General features: G+C 35.4%; 1 protein-coding gene across 1 annotated transcript; it reads right to left on the bottom strand.

The window, feature by feature from the left end:
• Positions 1 to 322: 322 nt before the first annotated feature.
• On the bottom strand, positions 323 to 730 carry LOC111472683. Its single transcript, XM_023118287.1, has one exon. It carries the CDS (start codon positions 684 to 686, stop codon positions 423 to 425), a length of 264 nt encoding a protein of 87 aa, XP_022974055.1. The 5' UTR covers positions 687 to 730; the 3' UTR covers positions 323 to 422.
• Positions 731 to 15,791: the final 15,061 nt, after the last annotated feature.

Below are 15,791 nucleotides of genomic sequence, written 5' to 3' on the forward strand. Positions count from 1 at the left end.
AATTAAGTTTAATTATTAAGAGTACACCGAGATTGAGTCGGAAAAATCTTTTGAACCCATCTAAAATTTTAGGTTGTCGAGTCGATCCGACAAAAAAAAGTATGTCAACCTATGAACGGACTAAAATTTTTTATTTTTCAAAAATTCAACTCGAGAAAACAAGAAAATAAAGATCGTGACCTCCCGATCAGTTGTAGTCAGCCTCACGATGTGCCTAACTGATTAGTTTACCTTTTCCACGGCTTCCCGTTTTGCAGGTTGCTACTCGAGTCGTCGAGTATCGATCTTCGCTCGAAATTATGATCCATTTTTATAAGATTTATTATTAAAAAAAGGCTTTATGTATTTGCATGGAGAAACCAAAGATACAGCCAATCACTAACGGTTTACACAAACGACCAAAATTATTTAAAAAAAAAAACTCACAAACTATAGCGAATGTCACTGAACTTAGTCTTGATCCACTTGAAGCTGTTCTTTACACTAGACTTGACCTTGTTTTCCATGTTGAAAACATTATACGACGCAATTCTTCTCTTTCTTTGAAGCTCGGGATCAGTCGAGGTCGAGAACCCAGTAGCCGTCCCAGTCGGGCCGTTGAAATTGTACGAGTTAGATCGGGTTTGGAAAGTGAACTCGCCCGAGCATGAGGACGAGTACTTGGGGAAGGATTTGCTCTTCTCCATAGCTTGGAAATTGGCCTTGATTTCTCCACCTAAGTTCAAGGATGGGTTTTTATATAGAGTTGATGGAGGATATGGACGGTTGAGATTGAAGGAGCATGATCTAGTTTGGTGGCAACCCATGTGGAGTGTTGAAGATTGTTTTTTTTTTTTTTTTAAATAAAAAATTATTTATTTAAAATTTAATAATTAATTTATTTTTAATTTAAGGGAATGATGCTAGTTGGGGATGATGGTGGTGGGCCATGGCTAAGGATATGTTATCAATATCAATCAAGACCATGGTGGAAGTTTCAAAATTAAAGATGTGGGACCCACATTATCATCATTTAATTTTTTTTAATCATAATAAATAAATAAATATCAATTGGATTTTTTTTTAGTATCACGTTTCAAAAATACTCATGAATTTTTCAAAATAACATTAAAACATTTGTAGATAATTTATAAGATGTCGATAGACGGTTTTTGTTCATATATCGATAGTAAGAATGTTTTTGAGCTTTCTTTTTATAAATGTAAAAGTATAAATGTTGTTAGGTCGAATGCCACTGTGACCTATATGGTCACGACCTCATGTAACAGTAAATTGGTAGATTCTCCTTGATCTACCGTAATAGAAAATTAGAGAATCCGTTGTAACAAACTAATAAATTAGTATGTTACGGTAAAAAAGTTTACGGTAAGAAAATTAACGGTATTAATGATTTTTTTTTTTTTTTTAAATTTAGAGGTATTTTGAAACACTATTAAAAGTTAAAGGGTATTTTTGAAACAAATTAGTAACGGTTTATTTTTATTTTTATTTTTTATTTTTTAAATTTAAGAATATTTTTTAAGTAAAAAATACAAGATATGTATCATTAAAAAAACAATAATAATAATAAAAATGTTGTGTTTTGAAGATCAAACCAATTGGTTCTGTTTGATTTGGTGTGTTTGTTTGTCATTTTCAGTTTTGAAAATTATTTCAACTGTGACAACCAAATGGCCCTCACATTTATGAAAGACGAAAACAACTTGTTTAATATGAAGAACGTAATCGAGTGAAACCTTTGAATTTAAAGTTTTTTATGATAATCCTTCTTCTACCGATTTGATTTGCTTGATTTCATAGATCAGTTTGTCATTTTCGTGTCACAATTATATTAAGAAGAGAGTAAATTGCAACTCTCACAAGTGAGGGTAGATAGAAGGCGCATGCAAGTAGAGATATTCATTTAATCCGCGAGTTCCGAGCCTTGTGGAGACTTTGCCCCCGAAAATATTTGCTGAAACCACCCCACCTAAATAGTGGTGAAAGTTCTCTATTTATAATCATTTACATAATAGAGAAATCGTGTAAATTACAAATAATATGGAAAGAACAATTAAAGAATACAATATATTTTCCTTTAATAAAAGAGTAAATATGATAAGCAGTAATGTAAGACAAATATCTAGATATCTGCCTTCTAATAAACGGTCAACTATCTTTAACAGCCCGAATGAACGGGAGATTCTCCGTTTAGATAAATGTAAGAAAAATTCTTTAAAATGATTATTTTTATAAAAGAATAATAAATGTGAAAAAAATTCGTGGAAGCTCGATTCCTGCAAAAATAAATGAAAAATTTCGTGGGGATGGGGACGAAAACCCGTCCCGCCATGTGGGCATCTTTTACACACAAGTGATGTCCATTAGGCCATGTGAAAAAAGAGAAAGATAAGTTTCAACCATGTGATCCGAGAGGATAGTACGTTGTCTTATTTACCAAGAAGAGTGGGTAAAATTGTCAAGCTAAAGTGTAAGAAAAAATAGAAGAAACGTTGTCATCAAGACTGTCGAAGAGTTAAGCTTGTATAAGTGAAAAAAGTAAGCTCACCAAATTCAGTGTTAATTAGACACTAACGAATGTTCGAAGTTGGCGTATGACTCCTTGCAAAAATGATGTTCACTCTTGCAAGATCAAAAAAATGTCTTAGAATGTAGGAGGCATGGTGTTGGCACTCCAGGACCTTTAGGTATCATGACCTAAGTAAGCAACTCCATGGCACATGCACGTATCATGGTGTGGTGTGCATTGAAGACTGGTGTCGTGGAAAATTGCCAACATTGCTCCCTATCTCATGAGTCGGAGTTTAGGACTCGATTTTCGAGGATTCTCGAAGTATGGATCATGATTAAAAAATATGATAAAATTTTTTGCGAAATAAAAACAAGACGTTTAAAACATAGGTAGGTATGTGTATATCAAAAACATAAACATACTCAAAATATTTAAAAAAAAAAAACAAAGTTAGGAGTTTAAGTTTAAAGACTCATTAGTTGTAGGTCCGTGTCCATGAGCTAGGATACAATATTTTTTTTGAATAACATAGGACCTACATATAACTTAAGTTGAGTTCATGAAATTTTGTTAAGCTACTCCTAAAGTGACCTTAAATTACTTTTCATGAAAGACCGATATAGTCACATTATTGGCACAAAACAGGATGATGACGTCAAGCTAATAATACATGAGGCAAGAAGTTTCATTTAGGTGAGAGAAATATGAGGCTGATTATTAAGAATATTTAGTAATAAATTATAGTTTACTATATATATATATCATATTTGATATTTTATTATAAGACAAATATCCTTATTATCATAGGTATCTTTCCATTTATTCTATTTATTACTCTTTCCATATTCTTGTAATTTATTTGATTATAAATAAGATAATTTTCACACCATTTTGGTGTGTGGTGGATTAATCCAACATTCTTATGGTATCAGAGCCATTTTGGTTTAGCAACTCGGATCCTTTCTTTTCAATGTCTTTTGAAATCTTCTAATGTTATTCTCCACCATCACTGTTGGCTTTGACGCCGCAGGGGTAGTTGTCATGTCTACCACATGCAGAACTGATTTATTACTCTTCGGCTCCACCCTTCAACTCCACCCTTTTGACCTCCAAATCACCCTTCGCCATACTTTGTACATAGAACCTCACATTTTCCAACACAATCGATTTTCCCTCAACCAACATAGTCTCTTTCATGTTCTTCCCAATCTTCCTTCATCATTCACAGAAACCCTAACCTAAACCTATCAACCTTCTGTAGAGATTTACCTTTGGAATCTGGGCGCCGCACTAGCCTCTTCGTCAACCAAGTCGCCGTCGCCCTTCTAGCCAAAATTGGTCACTTCACCCACTGTGGTGACTCTTTCGGCTTCAACATTGTTTTTGTCCCTTGCTCTAGGTTTCCCCTTCTACTTCTTGGGTTGACATATTCTCACCAGAGCCAAGGCAGCATCGTTGGTAAGCGATGATCCCTCTTCATGGGTTAGACATATTTTTTCCGAAGCCAAGGCAACATCACCGCTGAGCGACGATCCCTCTGCAGTTTTCAATGACCAAGAAAGTGTTTCTCTATGCCTCTTCCAAACCAGGTTGTTGAAATCTTCACGAAAACTGTTTCTCAACCTCTCTTTGAATTTTTCAGATCCAAGCTTCACGTTCGTTCAAATCCGACGCTCAGCTTGCGGTGGGGTGTTAAAGATATTTAGTAATAAATTATAGTTTACTATATATATCATATTTGATATTTTATTGTAAGGTTAGATATTTGCCTTATTATCGTAAATAGCTTTCCATTTATTACTCTTTCTATATTCTTGTAATTTATTTGATTATAAATAAGATAACCTTCACACCATTTAGGTGTGTGGTGGATTAATCAAACATTCTTACTGATCAGGACATCGTTGCTCATAAGACATGGTGTAGGGCATCCACCCAGAAAAGGAAACATGGGTCTTGTAATGCACCTCGTGGTGGAAGGTCGTGGACACTTAGGGATAGTAGCATAGTACAAATGACTAGTTTCTAAAACCATCAAGAGAGTTAATTTTGAGAAAAAACTGAGAGGGGTTGGATTTTGGGCTAACGTGATCGGTTCGTCGTCTTCTTTCACAAAATGGAAGAAGACGTGTGTATCCCATAGCTCCGTTGCTTGAAAATGAACCTCTCCAGCTCATTTCAGAACATTTTTGTAACGACCTTCCTTTTAAGATAATCGAGCAACGAACTACCATGTAGATAGGTAATTGCAAAATAAAATCAAGAGTTACAAAACTATACATTCAAAAAGTTTCTGGAAAAAAAAAAAAAAGCAACTGAAAGCGTTTTCAAAATTGCATAAAAAGTAACACTATATACAACATACTTACTTTACATCGTAAATAGATATATCTATACAACTCTAAAGCCCTAATGTTCAAGTTTACTATCTCACCGTCACTTAATTCCACTACCATCTGAAAAATTAAAAGTAGCAAAAATGAGTATAAAAATGCTCAATAAATAGCATATTTGTAGGTTCTTAAACTATACTTGTGCTTTACCGTCTCTTTGTCTACTGTTTTAACTTTCATTAAGCTGAAGACTATGAAACACACTTAAGACTTTCCTAAGTTAACACTTAGGTATCCTAGATTGTCTCGACTTACTCTAGCTTTCTAAATGGTAACCGTTCAACATATAACCCAACAAAACTTATCTACTTTTCTAGCTTGTGAGCTCACGGTTAAAGCTATAAAGTTGCTTACTTAAGGGTATCTAGTAAGGTTGAGTTTAACTTTGATGTATGTCGGTAATCGACCTGTTTGCAAAAGACCATTAAGTGTTTGTGGGAACTCCCTAATTGCATCCACATAGTGTTTGTGAGGGACCATTATGTGCATTCATGCTCTACTTAGTTTATTGTATTTTAGTGGTCCTCATAACTAATTATGGGTATATCGTAGAAGAATGTGTAAAAATCTTCTACAAGCAATCACAACGTACAAACATATGAGATATACATGTGATAACATATAACACAAGCATCCATTAATCCATTAATCATGTATATTGTACTTAAAATATGCTCGTAAAATCATTAAACTATACCTAAAAGCAATTTTGCACTAGTATGCGTCTTGTAGCCCGTATACTTAAAATAAAGAATACTTTACTAGATTTGATATGCTTAGTCCAATCAAGTTAGTTAAGATGAGTTTCTAACATGATTCAAATAATAACGAATAAGAACTCATGCATTCGTATCTTTAAAACTATAATTGAACGTACTAAACCAAATAGTTGCTTACATATGACGGTGTTCTCTTTTTATGCTAAAAGCACTCTTAACTTGTTCCCATTTCTTCTAAATTCCTCTAAAATATCCAATGATAAATGAAATTAGGAATGACACTCATATCGGATCTAAAAATGAGAAAATAAAGGTCGAACAGATAAGAAAAATCACCTCACACGTTATTTTATGCGCCCAATGCTCGAAATTGATTGCCCATGCACAACCTTTGTTGTTGGGAGTTTTGACCGTTTCTGGGACCATTTTGAGCTTATTATTGCATACATTTTCAGCCAAATTTCAACCCGGATCCTTTACGAAAGTTAAAGATCTAATTACAATAGGGTGTACTTTAGCGTGAGTTAAGGAAGAGGTAGGGACTTGTTTCATATTATGGGGTGTATTCCATCCCGAGTTATAATCTTGTAAAGTTGACAAAAAATTTGATTTCTAGCCAATGTAAACCCAAAACCACTTCTTATTGGTTAGAATGTTTGACACTTTCAGACCATGATTTCTTCACGAAACTTGTTCCTTATACATTCCTCAAACTTAAAGATATTATTTTAGAGGGACAATTTAGTGTGGCATGGCTCATTTTAGAGTCCAATATTCTGTCGGCATGTCAACCAAAAACGCATAATTTAGCTCTTTTGGATAGCTCGATCTTGACCTCCTCATACCTCGACTCCTTCATCAAACATGTTCATTTTAGTCACCTATAGCTAAAAGAATCATCAATTTAGAAGGAATTCCTCCTTCTCTCGTAGTTATTCGACTTCGCGATCTTCACAAAAATAACAAGAATTGTTATTTGATGGTGCATACACCATATTAGACACAACAAATTTGTCTTAACCATGAATTGCAATTAATTTCAAGTCTTAAGCTTCGAATTGGGCTGAAAGAATGAGAATTTAAAACAAAACTATATTTTATTTTACAATATATAAAAAAGAAGGTTTAGTTCAAATACATTGGGAGACCAAAAAAAATGTCACAATGGCTCTAGTTCCCTAAGATTGACTCTCTATGTCTCTTGCTTCATATATGCTCCTATCATCGCCAACTCCTAGTTACCTAAAAAAAGATAGAAAACATGGATTGAGTACAAGACTCAGTAAGTAGCCTGCTTGAAGGTCCTTAATCGTGTTCATGGTGGATGTTAGGGTACCATACTTTTTTCTTGATCATGATACATGTCTTAGTTCTTGTCTTGAGAACCTTGGTCCTTAGGCTCTAGTCATGAGTTCCAAATACATAACACGCTTCTATACTGAGGACCTTCGTCTAGAGTTTGGAGTTCTTACTTCTTGGTTCTTATCCCTTAGACACTCCCCCAAGAGACTTGTTGGGTACTATAACCGGTGAAAATTTTGATCATAACATATGTCTCAGGTTTCATGCATTCCCCACGACATAGACTGTGCCCATGGCTCATGCCTTCCTGTGACACAATCTGCATGCCTATACTAAGGGCCTCAAAAGTTTCCTGCAGCATAGTCTGAATACCTACCTTAAGATTTCATGAATACCCTCTGACATAGTCTAAATACCTATGCCAAGGGTTTCATGTGTCCTTTGTGACGTAGTTTGTGTTGTGGGATCATGTTGCACCTTTCATTAAGAGGTCTTTAGAGTATGGGGGTTGAGTGGTACTAGAAGTCCCCGTGTCGTGGTGGTTTATGGCTTGGGTTGTGAATTTTGGAATACCAACCTTCTTTTCATGATTCATGCCCGTAGAGAACCCTCTTAGATTTATAGGTTTTCATGTTCAAGCTTTTAGAGTGTTCTCGTGTTCTAGCTCTTAGGGTTCTTTCTTAAAACTAGAGGCAAAACCATGACATATAACATGTAAACCCTAATCCCTGATATATGTCTTGTTTCTTTCCCTGAGAACCTTATCTTGAGGTTTTAGAGTCTTAATTCTTCATTCTTGGTTCTTGACTCTTATTTCTTGTCCCTTAAACTATTCCCTATAATGTAACCCTAGATGACATGAGCCTCAAAGCTTATGTCATTGGTTCAAATGAGGATTCAAATTTCAAATCCGACTCATGGTTGCATCAACATCCCCTTGGATAGAGATCTAGATTCGACATCTTGGAGGCCTCAAAATTTTCTTGACTTAGGATTTAGATTCGGCCTATAATTGTCCCAGCGTCCTCTTGGGTCGAGATCCAGATTCGGCATCTTGTTGGCCCTCGAATTCCCTTGACTTGGGATCTAGATTCAGCCTATAACTGCCTAGCTGTTTTTTGGTCGAAATCTAGATTCGACATGTTTGTGACCCCGAAAATCTCCTACAGCTATCGATGAATTAACGTGGGAGATCTAGGGTGTCTTAAGACATGTGGTGCCTCTAGGTAGTGAGGTAGCTAGAATTTGTAGTGTCATGATAGGCTTAGGGTTTGGGCTATCCTTTCTTGGCATGGTTCTTGATCTTAGAGCATCATCTTAGATTCTTCGATTCTAGCTTTAAGAATTCAACATAATTCAACATGTAAGCCCTAATTATAAACCTTCCATAATCATATTCATAAGTCCCTTGTACTATCATCCTGAGGTATTATGTAATATATAATATCATTTGGAGTTCACGAAAATCATGTATTATTATCTTAGGTAGTTTCATCTTTTTTTTTTTCCTTTAGTTCTTGGGTCTATCACTTAGAAAATGTTAATGTAGTAGCGGATGCATTAAGTAGAAAGACATCCCACTCTTCTGCACTAATTATCAGTTAGAGGGAGTTTCAACACAGGGCAAGGATTGAGGTTTAGTTAAAGGCGTCACAACTCAATTAGTACAATTAATTGTCTAACCTATGCTCCAAAATCCTATCATAAATGCTTAGAGAACTGGTACATACCTTAATAAGTTCTAGAACAATAGAATATCAATAGGTTGGAGGAGTATACAATCTAATCAAATGCATGTTTATTGTGACAAAACCGTCTGTGTACCACAAAATGAGAAATCTCGAAGGTAATTATGATTGAAGCTCATAATACATGTAACCATGTTCTATACTAGAGAAGTACACCTTAAACCCTTTAAATATGAGACACTCCTTTGAGGGGGAATCAATCATATAAAGAAAAACCTGTTAGGATATTGACAAAAAATGTAGAGTAGTTGGACAACAGGCAGATGTTCTTGGTCAAGGTCTTATGGAGATACCCTCTTGGTGATAAACAACTTAAAAAGGGAAGAGGACATGAAGACAGTCTCATCGCGTTCTTGGACAAGAATGAAAGTTTCTGAGGAGGAGAAAATTTGGAACACCGGAGCTTAATTAGTACGAAATTTCTCGATTTTCTTTTACATTCTAAATTCTTGGATTTTATTGAGAATCTTAGAGGCTAAATTTCGACATGAGGTAGAAGAGAAAAAAATGCTTAGAAAAATTTTAGAAACTCAAGAAAAATATAAATAAAAATCATAGAAAAATAAAAATGGTTAAGGTCAACGCTGGAGGGGTGAATCGGTCTTTTCAAAATCATGAGAAGAACTTAGAAATCACGAACCGACAGGTCAATAACAAGAACTTGACAAGAAAGGGTGTGGTATCCTAACATACCTTAAGGACATAATTAAAAGCTTACAAATAGGCTTACTTACCCGTTTTTGTACTCACTCCATATTTTCCATGTTTTCAAGTAGCTAAAGAGCTGATCGAGTGCAGGAGAAGACTCTGGAGTAAGTGCCATGGACAAGTCACACCCTAATCTCCAACCTCTTTTTATGTTAATGTTTTTGTGTCCGATCCTTATTTTGTATTTAAAACCACTCACATTCCTCTTTTACCGTCACAAACATGATGACATTCTTCCATGGCAACCAGTGATTTCTCCCGTCATAGTTTTGCACACACTTGCCCTTACCATAAATTATCTTTAAAAAGATCGAGTATTGAAAAAGTAAATAACTCCTTATTAAGTTCATTCACAATGAAATATCGTAAAATCGAGAGACCTGTAAAATGATAAAAACTCTAACATTAATAGAATAAAAACCCGGGTCTATCTTGGGTTTTCGAAAGTCAGATTGTTAGTCGACGTATTTAATTCGTGGGATGAAGTCGAAAATATAGACAAAATTGAATAAAGGGTGTGGTTGGCAAACACAAAATGAAGTATCTAACCATATTTTTGGTGTGTCAAGTCATTGTAGCGATGGAAGTTTCATGAGTCGGCCAAACAAGACTTTATGCTAATGTTGGTTGTTTTAGGACATTGTGGGGTCTTTTGGTTGTTTTTTCTTAGCCCACTTTCCCTTCATTTTTTCTTCTCGGGTTTTTCGAGACTTAATCTACGGGGTAAACTTTATATTTTGTCTCAAAAATACCCTAAACATTTACCAGTCTCAAAAATATGAAAAATACCATTATTGTTAGTTTTGATGGAAGTTAATACTTTGTTTCAAAAATATCGTTGAACTTTTGATAGCGTTTTAAAAAATACCGTTCAACTTTTAAAAGTTTCATTAATATCTTTACAATTTTTTTAAAAAGTTAAAAAATACTATTACCATTAGTACTATGTTTAAAAGATATCATAAATTTTTGAAGGTGACATTATCACCTTTTACATTTATAAAAACTAACGTTCAAAAAAATTATTACCATCAATAAATAGACGAAAATCATTTAATGACACCTCCTACTTTATCCAAAATTTTTAAAATTTGATTTTAAACATTCATGATTATAAACCTTTTAAGGGTATTAGTAAAACTTTAAATTTATTTTGGAGAGTGGAACGAAACATTACTCGTAAATAGAAGTGGAATCAAAACTGCAATCTTCATTAATGTTCACAACATTTAAATAACATACCAGCTACCAACTAATATCTAAAAATAAAGGAAAATATACTAATAATCAAATCCGAATACGAATATCTAAGATATATTTCATCATTAATTATTATAATATATTCTCCGAATATTATATTTTAATAGTGTGAAAACTTCTTTTTAGTAGACAAGTTTTAAAATGGTAAGATTGACGATGGTACGTAATAAGTCAAAACAGACAATATCTTTTAGCGGTAAGCTTAGCATTTTACTAAACTCAATAGTTTAATCATACCCCAATAATATTCGAAAATATTGTTAATGATAATAATAAAAAGGGATAGGTTTTCAAATTTGTGTTATAAAATGTTACATTGGAATCAACAAAACTTTGCTTTTGGAATAATCTTTAAAAAAGTAAAAATATATATTAATGAAAGTGCCTTAGTTGTCCACTTCGTAGAGACCGTAAGAGGAAGGAATTTGGTAATTTGGTCGATGAGATTGGGAACAATGATAATCTTTCCTTTATTTTCTTCCTCCAATTGCTTTTAGAATGCATTCTCTGCATCAATTCTATTACTTTTATTCTACATTGTCAAATTCAAATATTACGTCACCCTCGTCTCTTGACGAATGAAGAATAGGGTCTACGGAATTGAAATTTCATTTTATGTTTTTAAACTTGTAACGACTTTACTTTTTCTTTTGAAAAAAAGTTATCACTGCATGCATGCCATAACTACGGTTGTGGATGTAAAGGTTCATAGATGAAATTGTTTGCTGAAACAACTACACCTAAATAGTGGTGAAAGTTCTCCATTTATAATCATTTACCGACTAGAGAAATATGGTAAATTACAAATAATATGGAAAGAACAATAAAAGGAAAGAAGAATAAATGAATACAATATATTTGCCTTTAATAAAAGAACAGATATGGTAATCCGTAATGTAACGTAAATATCTAGATATTTGTCTTATAATAAATAGTCAACTATCCTTAACACCTCCTGCAAGCTGAGCATCGGATTTGAACGAACGTGAAGCTTGAATATGAAAAATTCGAAGAGAGGTCGAGAAATACTTTTTGTGAAGATGTCAGCAACTTGGAGATGGGAAGGTACATATTATGTGCTAAGTTTTCCAGCAATAACAAGTTCTCGAAGGAAATGATGATATAGTTCAACATGCTTGGCGCACTTGTGAGAAACAGGATTAGAGCTCAAAAACTAGCACTTTTGTTGTCACATAAGAGTAAGTGGCTGCTATAAAATAGGGATCTTGAGATCATGCAAAAGATGCGTAACCCAAAGAAGTTCAGCAACAGTTATGGCAAGAGCATGATACTCAGATTCACAACTGGAGCGTGAGACAGTAGGTTGCTTTTTTTCACTCCAAGAAATGAGATTGTTACCACGAAAAATAGAATAATCGGATGTAGAACGACGAGTATCGAGACAACCAGCCCAGTCAACATCCGAATAAGCAACTAGCATACTTGGAACCGTGGATGGATAAAAGGTAAGACCAAAATGAAGTGTTCCTTTGACATAGCGAAGAATAAGTTTGACAGCAAGAAAGTGATCTACAGTAGGGGCATGCAAGAATTGACTGAAAAAATTGACAGCATAGGCAATATCTAGACGCGTAAAAGTCAAGCTCTGAAAGACGCCAACAAGAGATCTATAGAGAGTAGGATTAGAGAAAGGAGAACCATTAGTAGTCAGGTGTTGAGAAACAATCATGGGAGTGTGGACTGGTTTGCTATCGAGCAACTGAGCACAAGTAAGAATATCTCGAGCATATTTTAACTGACTAATAAAGAGACTATCAGGAGTGAGTGAAGCTTCAAGACCAAGAAAGTAACTGATAGAACCCAAATCTTTGGGAGCAAACTCAGAATGAAGCTGTCAATGAGAGATGAGTTGTTTCCGGTAACAATAATGTCATCAACATAAAGAATCAAATAGATAAGGCTAGATTGTTGATGAAAGACAAAAAGGGACGTGTTAGCGCGGCTGTAAGAAAAATCAAGTGTGAGAAGAAATGAGCTAAAACGCTGAAACCAGGCACGAGGAGCTTGCTTTAAGCCATAAAGGGCTTTCTTTAATAAACAAACATGAGTGGGAAATCAAGGATCAATATACCCAGGAGGTTGTTCCATATGAACACGTTCAATAAGAGTTCCATTGAGAAAAGCATTCTTGACATCAAGTTGTCGAAGAGGCCATTTATTTCTGATTACAACAGAAAGCACAACACGGATAGTGGTAGCTTTGACAACTAGACTGAAAGTGTCAGTGTAGTCAAGACCAGGAACCTGAGTATAATCTTTGGCAACAAGACAAGTCTTGAAACACTCGACGAATCCATCAGAAAAATATTTAATACAAAACACTCATTTAGAGCCCACGATGTTGGTGTTGGCAGGGCGAGGAACCAAAGTCCGAGTATCATTTTGTTGTAAAGCTCAAATTTCTTTATCCATGGCAGCAACCCAAGCAGGATTCTTAGCCGCAGATTTGAATCCTTTTGGCTTAGTGGATGCAAGAAGAGCAGAAAGAAGTCTAGATGAGCCTAAAATACCAAAATTTGCTGGATGACGAGTCTTGAATATACCAGCTTTGGCTCATGTGAACATAGGATGAGAGCCGAAAGAAGATGAATCAACAGTAGATTCAAGAGAGGTCGGATCAGAAGTTGAGGGTGGCAAAGAAGAACTTGTACGAGAAGTATCAACCTGCACAAACTCATCCACAAGGTCAGAACAAATATCACATGGGGATGAACTGGATCGAGGAATGTGTGATGATGAAATGGCAGGGGGATGAATAAATATGATAAAGATTTGGTTCCAAGAAATTTGAAATATGAAGAGAGGAAAGAGGTTGGGTCTGGGAGCCAGGGTTAGCCGGAAAATGAATTTCATCAAATTGACCATGGCAGGGTGATATAGCTTAGTGTGGCGGGATCAAGACAGCGGAACCCTTTATGAGTAGGACTATACCCCAAAAAAATACAAGGAATGCTGCGGGGAGAAAGCTTGTTAGGCATATAATCACGCAAGTAAGGATAAACACGACAATCAAAGGGATGAAAATTGTCATAATGCGTAGACTAGCCATAGAGAAGTTCAAAAGGTGACTTACCTCCAAGAAGTGGAGTAGGCAACCGGTTGATAATATAAGTTGTAGTGCTGAAGGCGTCAACCCAAAAACGAGGAGAAAGATGGGTGTGTAAGAGAAGGGTTAAGCCAGTCTCAGTCACATGATAGTGTTTTCTCTCAGCATGACCATTTTGAGAAGGTGTGTATGGACAAAAGAGTTATGGTGATTGCCAGAAGTATGTAAATGAGTTTTGAAACAAGTACTAGTAAATTCGGTACCTCCATCATTTTGAAATACCTTGATACAAGAAGAATATTGATTTTCCACAAAATTTTGAAATTGAAGAAAAATATCAAAGAAATAAGATTTAAAATTTAAAGGTAAAACCAAGTTAATCGAGAATAATCATCAATAAAAATAACATAGTAAATAAAACCCGAATTTGATTTGATGGGAGAAGGACCCCAAATATCACAATGAATAAGATCTAACACATGAGACGACCTACGTTCATTGCAGGAATAAGACAATCGATGACTTTTCGCAAGCTGACAAGTACTACATAGTGATGGAGAAGACAATAAAGACATAAGAGAAAGATAATCTTTTCTATTTAAAAAAGAAATAATAGAATGATTCACATGACCCAGGCGAGCATGTCATAAATCATATGAAGCACGTAAAGAGTTGTTTCTAAGGACGGAAATAAAAGCAGTGTTTTCGCGCTCCAGCACATATAACCCTCCATCTCTTTTACCGGTTGCCACCTCCCTTCCTGTTTGACAATTCTGGATAGTAAGAAGATTATTAGTAATGTAATGGAGAGAAAAAAACCAGACGTTAATTTACTGATTAAAAGAAGATTTTTAGTGAGACGAGGGACAATCAAGACATCTAATAAGTGGATATTTGGAACAGAAGAAAGAGTATCGATGTGGGTAATGAGTAGGGATGCACCGTTTCCTACGATCACAGAGTCCTTACCCATGTAATTTTTAGATTAATCCTAAATAGATGGGTCGGTGGTCATATGGGCCAAAGCCCCAATATCCAGAAACCAATCAGCAGCATCAGGTCCAGTAATAGAACAGGACGTGTTGAAGGCTTTAGCAAGGTGAGCATGAGTAGAATCAGGTCGAACATACCATTGGTTGCAGCGGTCAGCATAATGACCCTTTTTGCGGCATATTTTGCAGTGAGGTGGTTGTCGACCCTAACCTGAGTGGGTTCGTCCTCGATTGGAAGATTTGTTTTTGTGGAAATAAGAACGACCTCATTGGTTGCTAGAGGAAGTAGGGTTCTAGGGTGCGACCATGATTAGTGGCTGTGAATGTTGTAGGAGGGAATTCAGAGGACTCAAGGGAGCGCTGAGCAGTAGAAAAGCTGAAAAATCGGTGTCGAGTCCACGAAGGAACCAATGCACTTTATCAATGTCCTCAACAAGTCTGCCAATGACATGAAGTTAGTCACAAATTATTTTGAAGGCACGGACATACTCAGCAATAGGTTTGGTGCCACGTTTCATCAACTGCAAGTCATCCTTGAGTCTTAGTTCACGAGTTTTCGAATGATGGTTGAACATAGTTTCCGACGTAAGCCAAACATCACGTGCAATGAAGAGACCAACGACGACAACAATGACTTCCTTAGTGAGAGAGGAGAGCAGGAGACAGAGAAGTTGTTGATCGGCTGCTCTCCACGAAATATTTGGGGTTGAGTGTTGAGGAGGTTTCTGGTTCAAAGCGAGGTGGTGGAACCATAGTTCCACCAACATAGTCCAACATATCTTGACTCTCAAGGAGAGGGAGAAGTTGGTCTTTCCAAAGAAGATAATTGGAGGAAGAAAGTTTGATGGTGATCATATGGATTAGAGTGTTGAAAGGAAGAAGATGATAAGAGGATTCGGTAGCCATAGATAAGAAAGGATCAGTGTTATTAAATCGAAAGCGCTCAGATACCATGAAAATGTTTGCTGAAACCATCGCACCTAAATAGTGGTGAAAGTTCTCTATTTATAATCATTTATAAAATAGGAAAATATTGTAAATTACAAATAATATGGAAATAACAATAAAAGTAAAAAATAATAAATGAATA

The sequence above is a fragment of the Cucurbita maxima genome, unplaced genomic scaffold, assembly GCF_002738345.1.
Source record: "Cucurbita maxima cultivar Rimu unplaced genomic scaffold, Cmax_1.0 Cma_Scf00084, whole genome shotgun sequence".
In the NCBI taxonomy this organism is placed as follows: Eukaryota; Viridiplantae; Streptophyta; class Magnoliopsida; order Cucurbitales; family Cucurbitaceae; genus Cucurbita; species Cucurbita maxima.

Bases quoted from the DNA above. Each gene is read 5' to 3' on its own strand.
- LOC111472683 (XM_023118287.1), bottom strand. From the start codon at position 686: ATGGAGAAGAGCAAATCCTTCCCCAAGTACTCGTCCTCATGCTCGGGC.